At 43.5% G+C, this 19,095-nt stretch overlaps 1 protein-coding gene across 1 annotated transcript in view; it reads right to left on the reverse strand.

Moving 5' to 3' along the window:
* Positions 1-7,786, reverse strand: part of DCHS2 (dachsous cadherin-related 2) — a 265,954-nt gene extending 258,168 nt beyond the window's left edge. The window contains exon 1 of the mRNA XM_025385992.1: positions 5,338-7,786. Coding sequence (XP_025241777.1) covers positions 5,338-7,374 — 2,037 coding nt within the window. The 5' untranslated portion in view covers positions 7,375-7,786. The remainder of the gene's footprint in view (positions 1-5,337) is intronic.
* Between the last annotated feature and the right edge of the window lie 11,309 nt (positions 7,787-19,095).

Consider the following 19,095-nt stretch of genomic DNA (forward strand, 5'->3'; position numbering starts at 1 on the left):
AAGATGTATTTTCCTAGACTACTGGCCATTAATTCACACTCAAATCAAAAACTCAAGAAAGCCAGCATGTTTCCCCCAGAACTCTCAGCTCCAGTTTTTCCTATTTTTCCCACTAATCCAGATGGAAAACATGGTGCCATTTTTTACTCCTTCCACCACTTTCTTACTCACATCTATACAAGTTGCACCAGTTATTCCTTTGTGATGCCTCTAAGGCCATCCTTCCTCTTACGCTTCACTACCATTCCCCTAATTCAGGCCCACATAGCTGAATATGTGTTATTACAAGAGACTCTGAACTTTCCTACCTGATTTCCCTCCTTCTTTCTAGTTTTTCTACTAATTTAAGATGACTCCTCCTAAAATGTTACTTTTCTCATGTCAAGCTCTATTCACAAACCTCCCATATCTCCCATGTATTTCCATAATAATAAAGACCAAACTCTTTGCTCACATTCTGACATCTCCCATGTCTCCAAAACGGCCTCCCATTACTTCACTACAAGAACCAGACACACCGTGATTATTCCAATTCCTCCTATCCCCATGGATTACATAGATTTTCAATTAATTCATATTTACGATTATATTTACCTGATCTACATTCACTACAAAGCACGTATTTCGATTAAATGAAGATTTTAATTCAGTAAGATTCAAATAACCTGGCTTTTGTAAAAATGATTTAGCATAATTTCCCTAATGGGCTATGAAAATATAAATCACTTCCACAGTTGATCACTTGTAATTTATAGTTTAAAAGGTGAAGGGACCATTGATAGACGTCTGGAGTTTAGTTGTTAGTGAAATCAATTTATTGTAAGATTTCAATCCTCAAAGAAGGAAAATCTTACTGATCACAACTTTCTGAAGTCCATCCTAAGTGGTTCTCTTTTGGAGAAGATCATACCCAGAAATGCATTACACATTCCTACATACACACAAAATGTTCAGCTACAGTGGAATGCATCCATGGCAGGTTGTAAATAAAAATATATATAACAGAGAATCCCTGATCTACTGAATAAAGAAAACTTTCCCACCTATAAAGCTCTACATACCACTTTCTACCATGAAATACTAGTTATCTCCAATCCTTACATCCATGTGGTGTTATGAACTTTTTTTTAATGAACTGCTGGAAATATACAGGAAGAGATTATAGAAAGGCAAGGAGTGAGGGGAAGAGAGAGTCTTTGGGAATGCCTCTACCACAATGAGTGTGGGGTGGCACAAGAGAAAAAAAGAAAAAGAGGAATTGTCAGGAGAGAGGCAGAATGTAAGGAGATAATGGGCAGTGAAAAAGATGCATGCAAGAAAGAGGAAGTGGTCAGCAGTCCAAAATGCTTCAGAGAGCATGAGGGAGGTTATGACTAAGAAAAGCCCACTGGATTTGAAAGAAACATAGATACACGCCTCTTGAGAGGCAGAATTTAGTACAGTGATGGGGGAAGGTCAGAACACATGGAGAAGGGGTGATCAGCAAGTGGGAGCCAGGCACATGTCATTCATTCACAAGGACTGACAGAGAAGGGAAGGAGATGGAGCACACAGCACTATAAGCTCTGCTAGCAAGCACCTTGCCTGTTTTGCTCGTTGCTGTCCCCAGCACCAAGAACAGTTCCTGGCATGTAATAGATACTCAGTAAGTATTTGTTGGTTGGATATTGTTGAACTCAATCAATGTTATTGAATTCAATGAATATTGTTGTTTAGATAAATAAATGAATTAATGAATAAATATAGTACTTGTATTTGAGGGAGTATGAAAGAATACTCTTCATGGTATCACATGTAATTCAGGTCTCAATGCTGGAGTTATACTTAGTACAGACTAAGATCTGGTTATAAGATAAAAGCTGTGAATGCAGCTAACATCAGACTTAGTGTAGGGTGGACGATGGAGATCTTGTCTAGAGGTTGAAGTTAATCTTTTTGACAATTATCTGAGCGAAAATGGAATCTTTCAGACCAAACATGAGAACTGAAGGAAAACCTCTGGGTGTCTGCAGAGTGGAATTCCCTCTCTGCCTCGACCAAGAAGGCAGCAAGAGATTGAAAGGAACTCCTGAGGGGTGGATTGTTAAGAAGAGGCTCTCCACCTAAGACAGACAGGGACTGAGTTATTAGGAAGTTCAGATGAGTACGTACAATGTTGTAAAAACCTTTTGCAGCTAGAGGTTATCTATCTCAGTTTGCTAATGGTTCTTGTCCTCTGCATTAATTCCCTCAGTTCTGTCTCATGCTTAAAGTCTTTGAAAAGGTCTCCTCTGGGCATAAGAATATAAGAGTTCAGCCAGCACTCGGAGAGGGGAGGGTGGCCAGCACCATGGTGCCAGCAGGAGCAGTAACTAGAGTGGAAGGACCCCAAACACTGGGGATGTGGAGTAACCACTAAGACAACTTGAAGTTTAAGGGTTTGTTTTTATCAGATGACATGGTATTATCTTACAGGAAATCTAGGAAAGATTTTGTTTTTCCTGTATTTCATTTTGTTTTTGTTTATTTTTGACAAAGGCAACTTGAGCAGATATAAGCTATAAAGGAGGAAAACTTCTAGATAGCAACAGAAAGAAGGTACAGTTATAAGGAATGTATGTGATGTCATTAACAAAACCCTGGAACACAGGAGGGGTCATGAGATTCAAAGGCAAGGTGGAGGAGATGGTTTTTGCAAAGTGGTATAAAGACAGATTGAGAGGGTAGAAAGAAGGAAGACGCTTCTTTGAATCTCTTATGGAAATTAGGGGGGTAAGTCAGCTACAGGCGTATGGAACACAGGAAGTTCATATAGCTGCCTTGGAGAGGCCACCAGAGAACCCAGTGACTAAGAAGCTTTTGCAAATCTCGAGGGGCTAGATGGCTGGAATTTCCAGAAATTCCAGTCAGCACAATTTAATGCTGTCTGCAGCAATACTTGGCAACCTGGAAAGGTTTGTTGCAATTGTTGGAGGTGCAGTCCCACATGTAAGCCAAGCTCAGCTCACCATAATGGATCTGCCACATAGGCAGTCATAACAATGGGATAAACTCACACCTCATAGAAGAATCATCTCACGATGATAGAAACAACTCTAAAGACAGGCTTTAATCAAAACAGTCATAATGAATCCACCCTGCTTATTTTCCTTCCAATGGAGCCAAGTTGTACTATTCATACCAAGATCTTCAGGGAGTTCTAGGTGGAAGGAATCTTAGAAGTCATCTAGTCCAACCTGGCACCTATTATGACTTTCATTTTTAGAAATCCATGGAAGAAACTATCAGTGGGCACTGGCATACCCGGCTCCTCTACATTTCTCCGCCTCCTGTGCAGTACATCTGAGGCTGCATGGCTGAGCCCTGGCTAATGTGACATTGGTGGAATTCGTGTAAGTCACTCCCAGGCCTGGCTGTCTCACACGGAGGAGAAACAGCCAAGTTGCATCACATCAGACTCTGCTTGAGAGAGAAATATACTTTGATAATGTTAGTCACTAATATTTGTGGATTTGTCTGTTTTGTCAGCAAGCATTAATTCATATCAAGCCACTTTTTAATAATCTAGCAACTCAGAGCTGTCAATCACTGTAAAGAAAGGGATGGAGATTATTATCACCCATAAACCCAAAAGATTAAAATGGTGGAAGCAGTCATGAAACCCATTTTTACTTTGCAGTAGCACCTCACTTATCTGAAGGTTATTATTTGAGACATAACTTGCAAAGCTAAAACCTGGACCCCCTAACTGAGAACCAGAAAGTAAGCAGCAAACATCTTAAAACAACTCAGGGTGAGAGCAAAATAAAGCTTTAGAGTTTCATTCCCTGGTAAGCTCTTCAGGCTAGATTTATTTACTCAAGTTATTTCAGAGTAAATAAATCAATCTTGGAAATTTGATTATCTCCTATCAAATAAGAAATAGGAAATTGGCCAGGCACGGTGGCTTATGCCTGTAATCCCAGCACTGTGGGAGGCTGAGGTGGTAGTACAACTTGAGCCCGGAGTTCGAGACCAGCCTGGGGAACACGGCTAGACCTCATCCCTACAAATTATTTAAAAATTAGCCAGCCATGTTGGTGCATGCCTGTGCTCGCAGCTACTTGGGAGACTGAGGTGGGAGAATCAATTTACCCTGTGAGGTCCAGGCTGCAGTGAGCCATGATTGTGCCACTGTACTCCATTTTGGGCCACAAAGTGAGAGCTTGTCTCAAAAAAATAAAATAAAAAATAAACAAATAGGAAATTGGAAGCAAAAAAAAAAAAGGAATGGCCTGGAAAGGGGCAAAACATGCCATTCTGATAGTGAAGGAGAAATCAGGAAAACCGTAAAAGGCAACACACCCAAATCAAAAAGCAGTGTACGGTGCTCTATTTTATAAAGGATAATTGAGCCCCGCTGCCCTTCAGAGTCCTGAAAGCATCATGGAAGGAGCTCAGCTCACACCTGATGTTAACTAATAAAGATGACTTCAGTCTTCCTCCAACCTTTGTAAGCTTCGAAGGAAGGTAGGAAAACATGTAAGAAGTCTCTGGAAATGGTAACTCAAAACAGTGTCTGTGTATACAGACATACACTTGGTCATTTGAAAAATTCACTTATGAGAGCTACCTTATTCCCTAGGTTGCCTCATAAAGCTGTTAAATTATATATATATGAGAGACATTGCTGGGTGTGGTGGCTTACCCCTGTAATCCCAGCACTTTGGGAGGCTGAGGAGGGTGGATCACCTGAGGTCAGGGGTTGGAGACCAACCTGGCAAACATGGTGAAACCCCATCTCTACTAACAAAAATACAAAAATTAGCCAGGCATGGTAGCAGGCAGGAGAATTCCTTGAGCCTGGGAAAAGGAGGTTGCAGTGAGCTGAGATTGAACCACTGCACTCCAGCCTGGGCAACAGAGTGAGACTCAGTCTGAAAATATATATATATATATATATATATACATATATGTGTGTGTGTGTGTGTGTGTGTGTGTGTGTATACATATATTTATATGATATGATGTGAGACATTGCCAATTGGAAGAGGTCTGATTTAGAATGGGTGGTTCCTCCTCAACATATTTAGGTGCACATATCCAGCATGAAAGAAATCAGGTTTCAATAAGATAAATCAAGATCTAAAAGTCAAGTTAAGTCGAAAGGACCTTAGAGATCATGTAGCCAAGACCCTGTCAAAAAAAGTTAGGTGACTAGAGGGCATCATTCATCTCACTATAGAGACGGAACTACAGCCAGTCTTGTATTTGAGAGCCGGAATATTTTCCTCCACATCACAATTTCCTAGGCCAACTCACAACCCTCTCCATGCCTTCCCAAGCCTTCAGATTGGCCCACAGGCCTGATGAACTCACCTGCAGAAAGCAGTGTCCAACCGGGGCATGCTCTGCAATGGTGGCATTGTACACCTGCCTCCAGAAGATGGGTTCATTATCATTCACATCATCCACGGTGATGCTCACCAGGCAGGTGGCAGAGAGCGGGGGCTCTCCGAGGTCCCGGGCCACCACTCTCAGCTCCACCGCCTCCTGGACCTCTCGGTCTAGAGTCCGGATAGTGCTGATCACACCGCTTTCGGGATCAATGGCGAAAGATGGTCCACACTCTGCGGCGGGCAGAGCCTCTGGATTGCAGGGAGCTGAGAGTTGGACTAGCGTGTAGCGCAGCCAGGCGTGCTCAGTGCCTGCCTCGTCAGCATCGGAGGCGCTGACCCACATGACTACAGTGCCGGGGGCCGCAGCCTCGGACACTGAGGCCTTGTAATGCTGTTGGCTGAAGAGAGGTGGTTGGTCATTGAGGTCAGCGACCCGGAGCAGCAGCGTTTCCTGCGTGCTCAGCGGCGGGGACCCCGCGTCCGTGGCCACCAGTAGTAACTCATACAGATCGCGGCTCTCTCTGTCCAGGGGCCCCTCGACGCAAAGGAAAAATACCCCTGGGGGGCCGCCGGACCGCAACGCGAAGGTTCCCTCTCCGCCTTCCAAGGACAGCGAGATGCTCCGGTCTCCAAGACCCACACTAAGCTCCCCGGTGGCCTCATCTTCTTTCTCCCAGTCACGGTCCGCATCAGACACCGAGACGCGAGCCACGTAGTCGCCCGGTCGGGCGCCTTCGGAGACACAGGCGAGGCCTCCCTCTGTGAGAAAGAGCACGTGAATTGCTGGCCGGTTGTCATTCACGTCCAGCACGGCGATGGACACGCGCACTGTGGCAACCTCAGGTTCGGCACCTCCATCGCGGGCCTCCACCACCAGCTGGTGCCAGGCCTGAGCCTCGCGGTCCAGAGGTCTCCGCAATCGCACCACGCCACTCAGCTCCTCTACGGCGAAGTAGGCCGCATCGCCCAGTGCCCCGCCCCCGCTACCCTCCCTGGGCACTTGCCGGGCGCGGATGCTGTAGCGCACGAAGCCATTGGGCCCCAGGTCGCGGTCGGTGGCGCGCACGCGGCAGACCTCGGCGCCCGGCTGGGCGTCCTCGCGCACCGCTGCGCGGTACTCGTCCTGCTCAAAGACCGGTGGGTTGTCGTTTTCATCCAGCACGCGCAGCTCCACGCTCAGGCTGCCGGTGCGCCGCGGGCGGCCGCCGTCCCATGCCTCGATCTGCAGCCGGTGCGCCGCAGCCTCCTCTCGGTCCAAGCGCCGCAGCAGCACCAGGTCTAGAGGCTCCAGGGGCGATGAGGAGCCCGGCAAAAGCGGTGACGGTAGTGGCCCCGGAGTACCGTAGCGCAACTCGAAGAACTGGCCTGCGGGGTCATTGGGCGGGTCGGACGGTTGCACCAGGGTGTAGCCCTGAGTGCTGAACAGTCCGGCGTCGGGGTCATGGGCACCTGGCAGGCGGAAGGCGGTCCCTGGCGGGCTGAGCTCGGAGACGTCGAGTTGCAGGGAGTCGAACGGAAAGCGGGGCGAGTGGTCATTCACGTCGTTGACGCGAATCTCCACCTGCACCACAGCGCCCAGCAGCGTGGCGGCCACGAAGCTGTAGTGGTCCCGCCGCTCGCGGTCCAGGCGCCGCGCGGTGCGGATGATGCCGGTGTCAGGGTGCACGTGGAAGTCGTCCAGCAGCGGGGAGTCATCCGAGTCCTCGGACAGAAAGAAGCCGCTCCCCTCCTGCTGCTGCGCGGCCGGCAGCCCGGCGCGGATGTCACCGACCAGCGTGTCAGGGGGTAGCCCCTCATCTACGGAAAGGGTGAGGTTGAACAACTGGGCAGATGAGCCCGAGGCCGCCCACAGCCACACGTGCACCGAGAGCCAGAGCAGGGAGCGCTGCGTCCTGGCGCTGCTGCTGCCTGACCGCCCATGGGGTGTATCTCTCCTCCCGGGGAACAGAAGGCGCTTCCCGACGGGAGCCCCCCGCTGCTGACGCCCCTCGCCCATCTTCCGCCCACAAGGGCTCATTTCTCCGCCAGCTCCTTGAGAAGGCTCTCGAGTAACTGCCAGCTTGTGGCGGGATCGCAGAAAAATCCAGGAGCCTCTACAGTGTCTGAGCCAGAGAAGAAAAGACTTTGTTTGGCAAACAAACCGACGGACCCAGGAATTCCCGAGGTTACATCTGCAACTGGTGAAAGCGTCCTCTGCCTGCAGCTCACGCAGACAGGGAAGCTCTAGCTGCCTCTGCCGCGGCAGCCACCTCTTCTGCCCCTGGATTTCCTTAAACGAGTCTCATCTCTTTTTCTCTCTCCTTTTATTCCTTTTACATCTGTTCCTTGTTCTACTCGGCTGGTTGTTCCCCCTGGTAAAGTCAGGTGCATTATTTCTTTTGCCAAAAAGGAGGAGATTATTTGAAGCGCGCACACACAAGGAGAGGATGGGGATCGGGCCGGAGTAGGGGGTGGAGTAAGGGCGGGGAGGCTGGGAGTTAGGGCGCTGGGGAGGAGGGAGGGAGGCAGAGAGAGGGGAAAGGAGGGCTGCGGCCCTGTCCGCTGCTCCGGGGGCGGGGCGGCTGTTCCCCGCGGCGTCTCCGGGCGCCAGGGACCGCGCGACTCCTGCACCGACCCAGCCTCCTCCGCCTCCCTTCCCCTCCCCGCCGTGTGACGCGGCGCACACGAGGGCAAACTCCAACCTGCGAGCCGCGCTCTGCAGCAGGGCGGAAGAGGAGCAAATGCAAAAGCACTGGGAGACGTGCTCCGCGGGGCGGGTGGGGGACGTGCAGGCGGGGCATCTGCCTGGGCTTAGCTTGCCAAGTGATGATGGGTGCGGGGAGGTTAGGGGAGCGGCGTCTCCGCGGCCTCCCCCTCAACCCCCTTGACCGTCCCTCAGCAGGCCTGACGCTTGGCTCGCGCTCAGCCGAGAAGGTAGGGGTTATCGTCACTTTGGGGTGCCAAACTTGTGTTCTCCATTTGGCGAGAGGGACTCCCGTCCGCAGCGGAAGGACAGATGGAGTCAAAGGCCGATGCACAGCTGGGGCCAGGATGGCTGCAAAGGGGAGAAGGCGGAACTTGGAAAAACCTTCCAGAAAACCCGAGAAATCTGTGGCACACATGGTGCAAACCACACTTTATTATGACGCGCTACTACTCAGCGACGTGTGAGCCTGTAGTCACTCCCCTCTGCCACCAGGAATGACGACAATATATACGCCCTGAGAACGCTTTTTCTACATTCAGCGCCATCATAACACTTCCAGGATGTTTGACGATGCTGACTGATGAGCAGAAAGCCCCGATGGCTGGCACGCCGCAAGCCCTCAGCGCTCCACCACCACCCCTAGGCAAGGAAGTTTGCAAGCAGGACCACTCTACAGATACCACTTTCAAAACTCGCTTCTGTCTGAGCCGAACGCAAATGCCAATAAATGGCCATAGTCGCAGATTTCCCTTCAGTTAACCATAATAATTGGTAGAAACCGATCAATGACCTCTAATAAAGCATGCGTGAGAAAGGACTCTCTGGACTCAAGAATGGCTGGCCATATTTAGCAAATGGTTTCTGCAATTTTGCATTTGAGCCAGATAGAAGGATTAATTTCCTAGATACTGTTTCTCTCCTTTAGGGAGGACCAAAAGCCCTGCATAGTGGTTTCTTGCAGCAACAATAAAATGCCTTTTTTTAATGTGCAATAGAGTTATATATAATTGCTAATCCACAGCCACACCGTTATCTCTACCTGTGACCAAATAACAATAAAATAATTGACTTTGTAGCAGATATGTTGCTGTAAATGGGGACATTATTAAAATAGTTTTAATGGTTAAACTCTCTTTAACCATTAAAGAGATTTGTTATATCCTTAGAGTCTTTTAATCTTCAGTCTGCATTCGCACCCTAACTAGTCCCTCACCCTCCACTCTTGCCCTTGTATAAGTAATTCTTTTTTGTTTTTGCTATTGTTGTTGTTGTTGTTGCTGCTGTTGTTTTCTGAGTCAGGATCTCACTCTGTTACCCAGGCTGGAGTGCAGTGGCACAATCACGGCTCACTGCAACCTCTGTCTCCTGGAATCAAGTGATTCCATCACCTCAGCTTCCAGAGTAGCTGGGACTATAGGTGCTCATCACTATACCTGGCAAATTTTTATTTTATTTTATTAATTTGTTTATTTATTTTTTGTAGAGATGAGGTCTCACTATATTGCCCAGGCTGGTCTCAAACTCCTGGGGCCAAACAATCCTCCTGCCTAGGCCTCCCAAAGTGCTGGGATTACAGCTTGAGCCACAGCAATCGGCCTATAAGTAATTCTTGAACAAGCATCTGGATTAATGTTTTTAAAGTTGTCTCAAATCATATTACCCCCTGCTTAGAACCTGAAACGACTCCACTATACTTAGATTATAATTCAGACTCCTTCAATCAAAGTCCTTTTAATAGTACAGGATCCTATCCATCTTTCTGACCTTGCCTCATACCACCACTCTGGACTCGGCCATCTGCCTTCTTTTTGATCTTGTACCCTTGAATTGTTAGAACTTCCCATGCCTCGGAGTTCTTTTTTCTGCTTTGGAAAGATCTAGCTCGTTCTCATTCAGGTCTCAACTCCAATGCCCTCTGTTAGGAAAGATCTTCCCTAATCACCCTGCCTCAGATAGCCTTTCCACTATAAACCCTATATCCTTTCAGTATATTTCATTCACAGCACCTATCAGCATCTGAAATCAACTTGCTTTTTTCATCTGTTTATTAGATTATCACAACCTCAAAACCCTCATTCTGCTTTATCTCAGCACCTAGAACAGTACCTAGCATGTAGTGTGTCTCTATTTACTACATATGTGTTGGACAGATAGTTGGCTGAACCTATGAGTAAGTGAATGGATTTGTCTGTTAAAGTAGAAGTTTGAAGCCATAACCAAGAATGAATTGGCCATGAGAATCTTCACTGTGATGAATTCTATCTTTGCAATCTTACTCATGTTAATTATTTCATAGGGCTTCTTCAACTTATTTTTCAGCCTCTTCAACTTACTTTGTAAACCATTGTATGAGTCTGTTCTTGCATTGCTATAAAGAACCTGAGACTGGGTAATTTATAAAGAAAAAAAGTTTAATTGGCTCATGGTTCTGCAAGCTGTACAGGAAGCATGGCAGGATCAGCTTCTGGGGAGGCCTCAGGAAAGTTACAGTCATAGCAGAAAGCAAAGGGGAAGCAGGCAGGAGGAAGAAAATGAATGGGGAGATGCTATACACTTTTAAACAAACACATCTCATAAGAATTCACTCACTATCATGAGGACAGCATCAGGGGATGGTGCTAAACCATTCATGAGAAACTGCCTCATGAACCAATCACCTCCCACCAGGTCCCACCTTTAACACTGGGGATTACCATTCAACATGAGATTTGGGCGGGGACACAGATCCAAACCATATCAACCATATTGTTAACAAATATTTACTTGAGTCTAAAAATAAAGGAAAAGAAGCATCTTTTACTGCATCTTTCACTGACACATTCTTTGTAAACAGTGGTTTAGTTTAGAAACAGTGGAAAACAAATGGAAAATCAAGAACTTCAGACATCTATTTTCCCATTAGTTCTAAAGCTTTATATTTCAAGCATGTGCAATTCAAGGTCTCCTGTCCATTTCACAATTACCCTTCATTGAAAGTCCTGAATGTCCTTAACTATAGAATTAAGAATTCAATTTTGTAAAGTAAGAGAAATAAGAGCATTTCTCAGATATGTGAAAAATAATTTTAGATAATACAGAAGCCAACAGCCTGCAAGAAATAGGTCAAGGTCTGATCCTTATAAGGGAAGCATCATGGTGTAACTGGCCAGAGTTTTAGCTTTGAAGTTAGAAAACCCTTATTCTGCTCTATAATTTGGGGCAAGTTATTTAAATCTTAAGCCTTAGAGTTTCCTCCTTTCTAAATTGGGGATGATACATCTAATTTACAGGAATGCCATGGGCCTTAAATGAGGCAATATATGTGGATTGGTACATAGAATGCATGTGGTAAATAGTAGTTTTCTTGCCTTCTGTTGTTTGTATGATGAAATATTTTAGGAGTGAATTATTTTGGAATTCTCAGTAATATCAAACTCTGACTTCTTAGCCCCCCAGAGTGTGTGAAGGGGAAGGATATAAAATTCCCACTATCTAGCTGGATACAGTGGCTCACGCCTGTAATCCCAGCACTTTCAGAGGCCAAGGCAGGAGGATCGCTTGAGTCCAGGAAGGAAAAACCAGCCTGGGCAATGTGGCAAGACCCTCTCTCAACAAAAAAAAATTAAAAATAGCCAGGCACGCTGATGCATACCTGTAGTCCCAGCTACTCAGGAGGCTGAGATGCCAGGATGGCTTGAACCCAAGACATTGAGCTGTGTCATTGCCACTGCACTCCAGCTTGGATGACAGAGTGAGAGCCCATCTCAAAAAAAAAAAAAAAAAAAAAAAACTCAAAACTCTCCAGTATTGTAAACAGAAACTTTGGACAAAAAGGCTGAAGGCATTTCTTCATTTTGTGCTATGCAGTTTAAGTAATACAGGAAGTCCATCTTCAGAAACATTTTCTCACAGACTGTAGGTAGCCCTCAGCTCTGTAATAATTTAAATAGTGTAGTTACTAAGTGCTCAAAGCAGTGTTCAAAGCACCTCACATCAACCTTTTAGGAAAGGAGTCATAAAAAGTATTCTCATCTTACAGATGAGGAAACTGAGGTTCAGGAGCATTACAAGTCATGTGACCAAAGTCCCACAGGTAGTAGAATTGGAACCTGAACCCAGTTTTACTCCAGTGTTCATGATGTTCACTGGTCATTTACTGTCTTCATGATTTTCTTTAATAAGATTTCTTCTGAATTCTTTATAAAATCAGTACAGTGATAAAGTGAGTTTTGGAAAGACCTGGGAGAACTACAGAAGGAGGAACTTGTGAGCATGTTAGTGGAAGTGGTGGGGAGGCACAAGAGGATAGTCACAAGTCAGTACTTGAAAATGCAGCAACAACAAAAAAACCAACTCTGTACTTAGAAATGGTACTTAAAGGCCAGTAAGGAGAATCCTGTGACATGGAGGGTTCCTTCCCAACTCCTCACCCATGGAGCTGGTCCTCTGAGGGTTAAGAAGGGTGCATGACAGCAGGAAGTCCCCATACTCCCTTGACTCACATGCCATCTTTCTGTAAATGTTTGAACCAGAGTGTTTGGAGCTTGTGATGGTTAAATGTGATATGTCAAGTTGGCCAAGGCTACGGTGCCCACATTGTTTGGTGAAACACTGGTCTAGATGCTGCTAGGAAGGTTATGTCATGCTGGGAAGAACCCTAACTAATATAGAGCTTTGTGGAAGTGGAGATGATTTAGTATTTAATAGTATGGCCAGTATTTAGAATCTACATATATTTTGTGTTCTTAAAGTTTTTAAAATCAAAATCCTGGACATAATAGGGATCCTAATAAGTAATCAAGTACATCTTTCTGTCTTAGATTCTAAGCCACCCAAAAGAAATGATAGTCTTTTCCTTTTTTTCAACATTGAGAACCAATTCTCCACATGCCTGTATGATATTCTCAACTCCACAGAATATGATCACATTTTACAGATTATGAATCTCTGATTTGAATACCAACATATAGTTATTTACTTTGATTTTTGGGAAGATGAAGAAAAACTGGTCAATAATTTTTTATGCCAACACTTCATCATATAATTGAAGGGAACTATAACAAGGCTTATCATTAAGTTTGTTTTATCATACTATATTGACTCATAGTTCCAGATCTAGTAGAAGCTGGAATATAGAAGTGCATATACCAAAGTTGTCCCTGCTTTTGAAGATTGTGGTATATGCAGATCTCAGACTCCCTAGCTAAGGTAATTTCTGTCTAATTTCCCCTTTTCTCTCCTATGTTGCTTATTTTCCTTCCCAATGCTTGGTAAGGCAGACCAACTTCTTCCCATTCCCTCCAACAGACTCGGGATGGCCTACAAAGGCCAATCAAACCTGTTCAACCACATAGCCTCTATAATTTGGCTTTTCTAATTCTGTCTTTGGCACATGCCTTTTGTAAAAGCTTTTCTTTAGATGAAATAATCCCAGCTCCTTATTCCCCCAACCCTTTAATCATTTTATTTCTGTTCTCTGAACTCTTTCCAATTTTCCTATATATTGTATCAGATGTGGAAACCAAAACCACACACCATTTTCTAACAGGGTCTATGCATTGCCAAACCTGGGGAGGCTGACTTACTTCTTCAATCAGAAATTGAAGCCAAGTCCAAAAGGTTAACAAGTAGATGTTGGAACAGGTGTGACACCCCCATTCCAATAAAGCAACACTTGCTGGGTTGGTAATTATTCAGGGTGGAAAGGTAATCTACTCGCTTTCACATAAAAGAATTTTTAGAATATTCATGTGTTTGTATAAGACAGCATGATAGATAAAGCTGGTGAAAAAAAAGATAAATAGCATTGGATCCTGCCCATATTTTTCTAAGTGCTATTGTTCTTTGTGAGAAGTTAAGGAAGCCGATCTGTTTCCTGGGACAAAGTAAAGTTCATTGAAATATATATACATAATATATGTTATAATAATTCCAGGCAAGAGAAAGCAAAGGAAATACCCAGGACCCTGCCAATCCCACAAATATTCAGTGAGAAAAACACCTGGATTCTCCCCAAGCCACAGCTGTTTAGTTGGAAAATGCCTGGTTCCCATTGAATCAAGGCAGTCAGGGAAAAGAGCCACATCCGGCCGAGTGTGTCTACTGCGTACGATGCACACACATGAATCCTATTTGATCAAGACACAGTTATTTTGGAAATAAATAGATCCTGCTGAATTCAAGCACAGTTCATGACTAGCACACACAGATGGGGGTGTGCTGAGTGCAGATATTATCTATGAGAAACTCCAATACACAGATATTTGGTAAGGAAACTTATGCCATAGGTTTTTGGGCTCTGTTACTATCTTGGTTATATTTCTCCTGGAACATATGTGGGTTTGGCAGTGCTAGTCCTTGATTAAGGTTGCTTGTATCACCAAGATCTGAATGTGTCCACCCAGATTCTTTAGGTTGAGCAGCGAGTATGTGTAAAAAGAAATGCAAAATTGGTAAGTCAATCTTGTTTTCCTTTAGTATACAATCAACAATATAGTAGCATAATCACAATAGGAAAGTTCCAGGACTTTCTGAACACACGTGAATTAGGAAAAAGCCTATATCTCTATCATCGCAATGTACACTTTCCACATATTCCCATCTTTTCCTTTATTGGCATAAACTTCTATTGTGTCAAATGGACACATTTTCACTACATTTTCCAAATAACTTCTCATCAATCCATTATTTTAAAAAACCACTGTTGGTCCTGAAATTAACCTGAAAATTAGGCAAATGTTTCCAATGAATTAAGTAATCATTATACCTAAGATTTACCTACTTTAAAGCATACAGAGGTTTCTTATTGTGAACGTAATTTATAAGGACTGAGTCAGTGCTTAATCCCTTTAAGGGTGTTTTTAGTTTGCTATCCAAAATCAATCTGAGGAGAGAATCTGGTTTTGAGAAATCACAGACTTCACATCTGAGGGCTCTAGAATCCTGAGGCCTTGGGAGAATTTCTTTTACCCAATTACTTGCTCCGGAAATCAGGAGCGGTTATGGTGGAAACAGCTTCATGAATTCAGGTTCTCCTCATCTTTCCTCTGTTGACTGCCAATTCCTTATTTCCCATAACTCTTTATATCTCAGTGCAAAAAAAAAGGAGAGAAAGAAACATGGAGGAATAATATTGCAGAAGCTTCTAGCCTCAAAGGATGCATTCAATTAATAAACAGTAATCGTTCAGGAAAGCAAGCCTAAATCCCCTGGTCAGCAATGTCCATTCTGACCACTGCACATGGAGTGTTTTAGCCATCAAGCTGACCTCCAGGGTATCTGCAGTAGCATTACTGCATGTGCAGGAGCTTCTCTTCAAACACAGCTTCCTGTGTTTGCAAATGCATATGTGTAATTTTTTTTCTCTGACTTCATGGACTTTTATCCCCGACCCTGTACTTTTTTTAAAAATTAATGTAGCTTCCACGTTTTTGCTGTGTGCTTTATCTTGAAAATCCTTTTTGAAGGCCTCCAGCCTCTCTTCTCATGCATTTTTATCCCCAGTCTGCCCTGTTTCACCTGTGGGCTTTATTCACTGTTCTTCCTTCTGTTAAGCCCTGGTTTCTTATCCAGGCATAACGGGGAAGCTTAAAAATAGCCATAAAAAATGTAGTTTAGAAGAAATGCTTTAAAGCTCAAATGATAAAGCCCTTCAGGGGGCACAGATGAATGTTAAATGCTGGGAAGCAAACACCAGTAATCAGAGATGTAATCGTTCATTTTTGAGCAAGTGCATTGTGCGGCCCAAGAGGAAAAAGGCAGAGCTGTAAATGGCTGCAGAGTGGCCACAGCTGCCAATCCTTGAACTTTGCAGATGCCCAGAGTGAATGATTCCAGGAACTCAGCTCTCCTTCTGCAAGAATATCACCAGCAGAAAAGCCATATTCACAAATCAAGGAAACCTGAAGGATTATTCTAAACCTAATCTCCTTGGTCCCTTGTGGTAGGCAGAATAATTCCTCCTCCCCCACGCCCGCAAAGAGGTCTTCGTCATAATCCACTGAGCCTGTAAATGCATTACTTTACTTGACAAAAGGGACTTTGCAGGTGTGATTAAGTTAAGGAATTTGAGATGTGGAGATTATCTAGGTGGACCCAATGTAATCCCAGGGGGCCTTAGAAGGGGAGGAAGGAAAGTCGGAGTCAGAGGAGGAGATGGGACAAGTGGTTGGAGTGAAGGAGCCGTGAGCCAAATAACTCAGGCAGTCTCTCAAAGCTGGCAAAGGCAAGGAATTTGATTCTCCCCAGAGCATCCAGAAGGAACACGGTTCTGACAACACCTTGATTCTGGCCCAGTGAGACCTGTGTGGGACTTCTAGCCTACAGAACTGTAAGATAATACATTTGTGTTGTTTTAAGCCACTAAATTTGTGATAATTTGTTACAGCAGTCACAGGAAATTAATACACCCCTTGGCAGTGCCGAGACCAGTTTTTCCTCTTCCCTGAATTCCCTGAAGTAAATATTCACATTCCCAGTGCCATTGTTCCCTCTGGAACATGAACATTTACGTTCTCATTGAAAAGAAGACAGAAATTATCACAGCATCAGTTTTTGCCTCCAGCCAACAGTATCTCAAGAGATCAGTTCCTGCTGGAAATTTGGGCATATTCCTTTCATAGAAAGTGTCTCTCAACAGTGTCAAGATGAAGTTTTCCTTTGATTTAAATGCATTATTCAAAGTTATGTCTTCATAAAAATGTTTTTTAGGAAGAAAAAACTGTCACAACACAATAGTCTTGTTTAAAAGGCTAAAGATACTCTATGTAAATAATATACAATCATGATTGTATATTATTTAACTAGATGTGATTTGGGGATAATATTGAGTTAGCCATAATTTATCAGAGGGAGAGAATAGAGTCTTGGGGAAAGAGAGAGTCAAGGACACAAAGGTTCTGTTTACATCAAAGGGCTTGACCCACAGCCAGAAAATGGGGTTCTGGTTGTACTGTGGAGAGAAATAAATCCCGACTGTGGAAACAAATCTACGTGCTGTATAATGGGCCATGAAATCTATTCAATGGGAGTCACTGGCTCCAGAGGTGGGAACCTGCTAGTGTGTACACAAAGAATCTGTTTCTTTTCATGTCCTCGTACTCAAATGGAAATGTGGTGGTTTCCAAACTTTTCTGACCCACCTTAAATAATATATTTTATATCATAGGCCACATATATACGTATACAATGTAATTAAAACAATCGTTTCATGACATCTTACTTATCCTTCCAATGTGAGCTATATCCTGATATTTCTTAATTCTTATTGTTATTTTTCATTGGTGTTCATTCATTTATTTATTTTTCAGTTTTAAAATGCTAGTCAGGATCAACTAAGTGGTCATGACTTGGAGTTTGAAAACATGGCTTAGTAGGACTATTATCAAGCAAGTACGTATTTTCTTTCAGTTGTAGTGGTAACAGTTATTCATTATTACCTAGTAACTTCAAACAAAACGATAGCTTGGCACTGAATGCCTTTAAAGTCTTTCTAAGTCTGTAATTTATAGTTTTTCATCAAAAGAAGTATTACTTTATCTAAAGATTTTTTAATAAAATAAAGCAATGACTAATAACTTGAAACCTTCTCTCCAGCAAGTTTGTTTAATTTTAAAAAAAGGTTTTACTAAGATAATTCTGATTCCGTTTTGGTCTTCAATAATTCATTCTAAAACCCAAACATGTCTTTCTAATCAAAATCAGGAATTATTGAAATTTTTGCCGTACCTTTTTTGTCACATTGTTCATTGGTGTTTCTGAATTTTGATTTCAGGAGTTGGGGAACTAGAATCACTCCTAAGGGAAAAAGCATTTTGAGTCACTTCCAGAGAGTGTTTTGATTGATGCTCTAGCCAATATCCCCTTGAAATTCTCCTCCCCTTCTCATCACTAATATTGCTGAAGGCAGGTGAAGCTAGTGTCCTAAGACTCACAGAGAAACTGCTCACTTTCACTTTGTTTTTAACAATTATGCTGCACAACACACTTCTCAGAGTCTTGCCTGTAAAATAAAAGTGACACTGAACTCTCAGGGCTGAAGAATCGCTAATAAACTGTGCTAACCCTTCAGAGATGCAAAACAATAGCAATCACTCATCAGTTTGCTGAGAGGTGACAGATTCCAATTTCCTATTTTCCAGAGACACTCTCCTCATTACCAAGCAAAACCAGACTGGTTAACTTGCCCAAGATCTATAGCTTGCTGCAGTGATCTCATCGGTCTGTGTCCCTGATGGGAACTCAAGCAGGTGGTGTGGAGAGCAGCGAGATGACATATGGAGACATATTGCCTAAATAGGCTGATCCACCAGGCCAACTAATTTTCCTTCTGAGAAGAGCAATTATTTTAAATTGCCCTATATCAAAATGACTTTGTTCTTGCCACTAAAATATAATGTCAATAAACTATAATGTAAAGGAGTGCCTCCTGCTACTTTGATTTTTAATAATTAAAGATTAAAAAAATTAAGAAGAAGAAGCAGAGCCCACATCGCTTTATTTAGAATTAAGACAGGATCACAATTCAAGGCTTTACAACATTAAGCTGGGATGTGTAACTCACACTATTTTAGAAGCCTTTTGATGGTATCACAAAACTACTCTGTAACTTTGTGTTTAAATTGTATTAATTCTGTTGAAAAGTGTTCTTTTGTGTGAAAGAACATGGTCTCTTATAGAAAGTGATAGATACAAAAATAAGGATGCTGGAAAGTAGATGTTGAATACAGGAGAGATAAAAAAAAAAAACTAACCTGCCCAATCTGTCTAGAACCAGAATTTAGGCTGGTTCAATCAAACACTCCTTATGAAAGAAATGCATTCAGAATTCCAAATAAGAGTTTTGAAGGAAAATTTTAGTATCTGTATTTAGATTTAGCAGCCGTAAAGGGAAATAGGGTGTTGCTTTATGAAATTGAGAGAAATTATGAGCAGCTGGAACATTAAGGGCACATTGTCAGAGGGAGTTTTCATTGCCAATTTGGAATGAAGTTCCAGAACAGTCCAGAGCCATGATTTAAACACATAAGATCTTACAAGCCCCAATCTAGTTAATTTTAGCATGCATAATATCTA

This window comes from Theropithecus gelada, chromosome 5 (assembly GCF_003255815.1).
Source record: "Theropithecus gelada isolate Dixy chromosome 5, Tgel_1.0, whole genome shotgun sequence".
In the NCBI taxonomy this organism is placed as follows: Eukaryota; Metazoa; Chordata; class Mammalia; order Primates; family Cercopithecidae; genus Theropithecus; species Theropithecus gelada.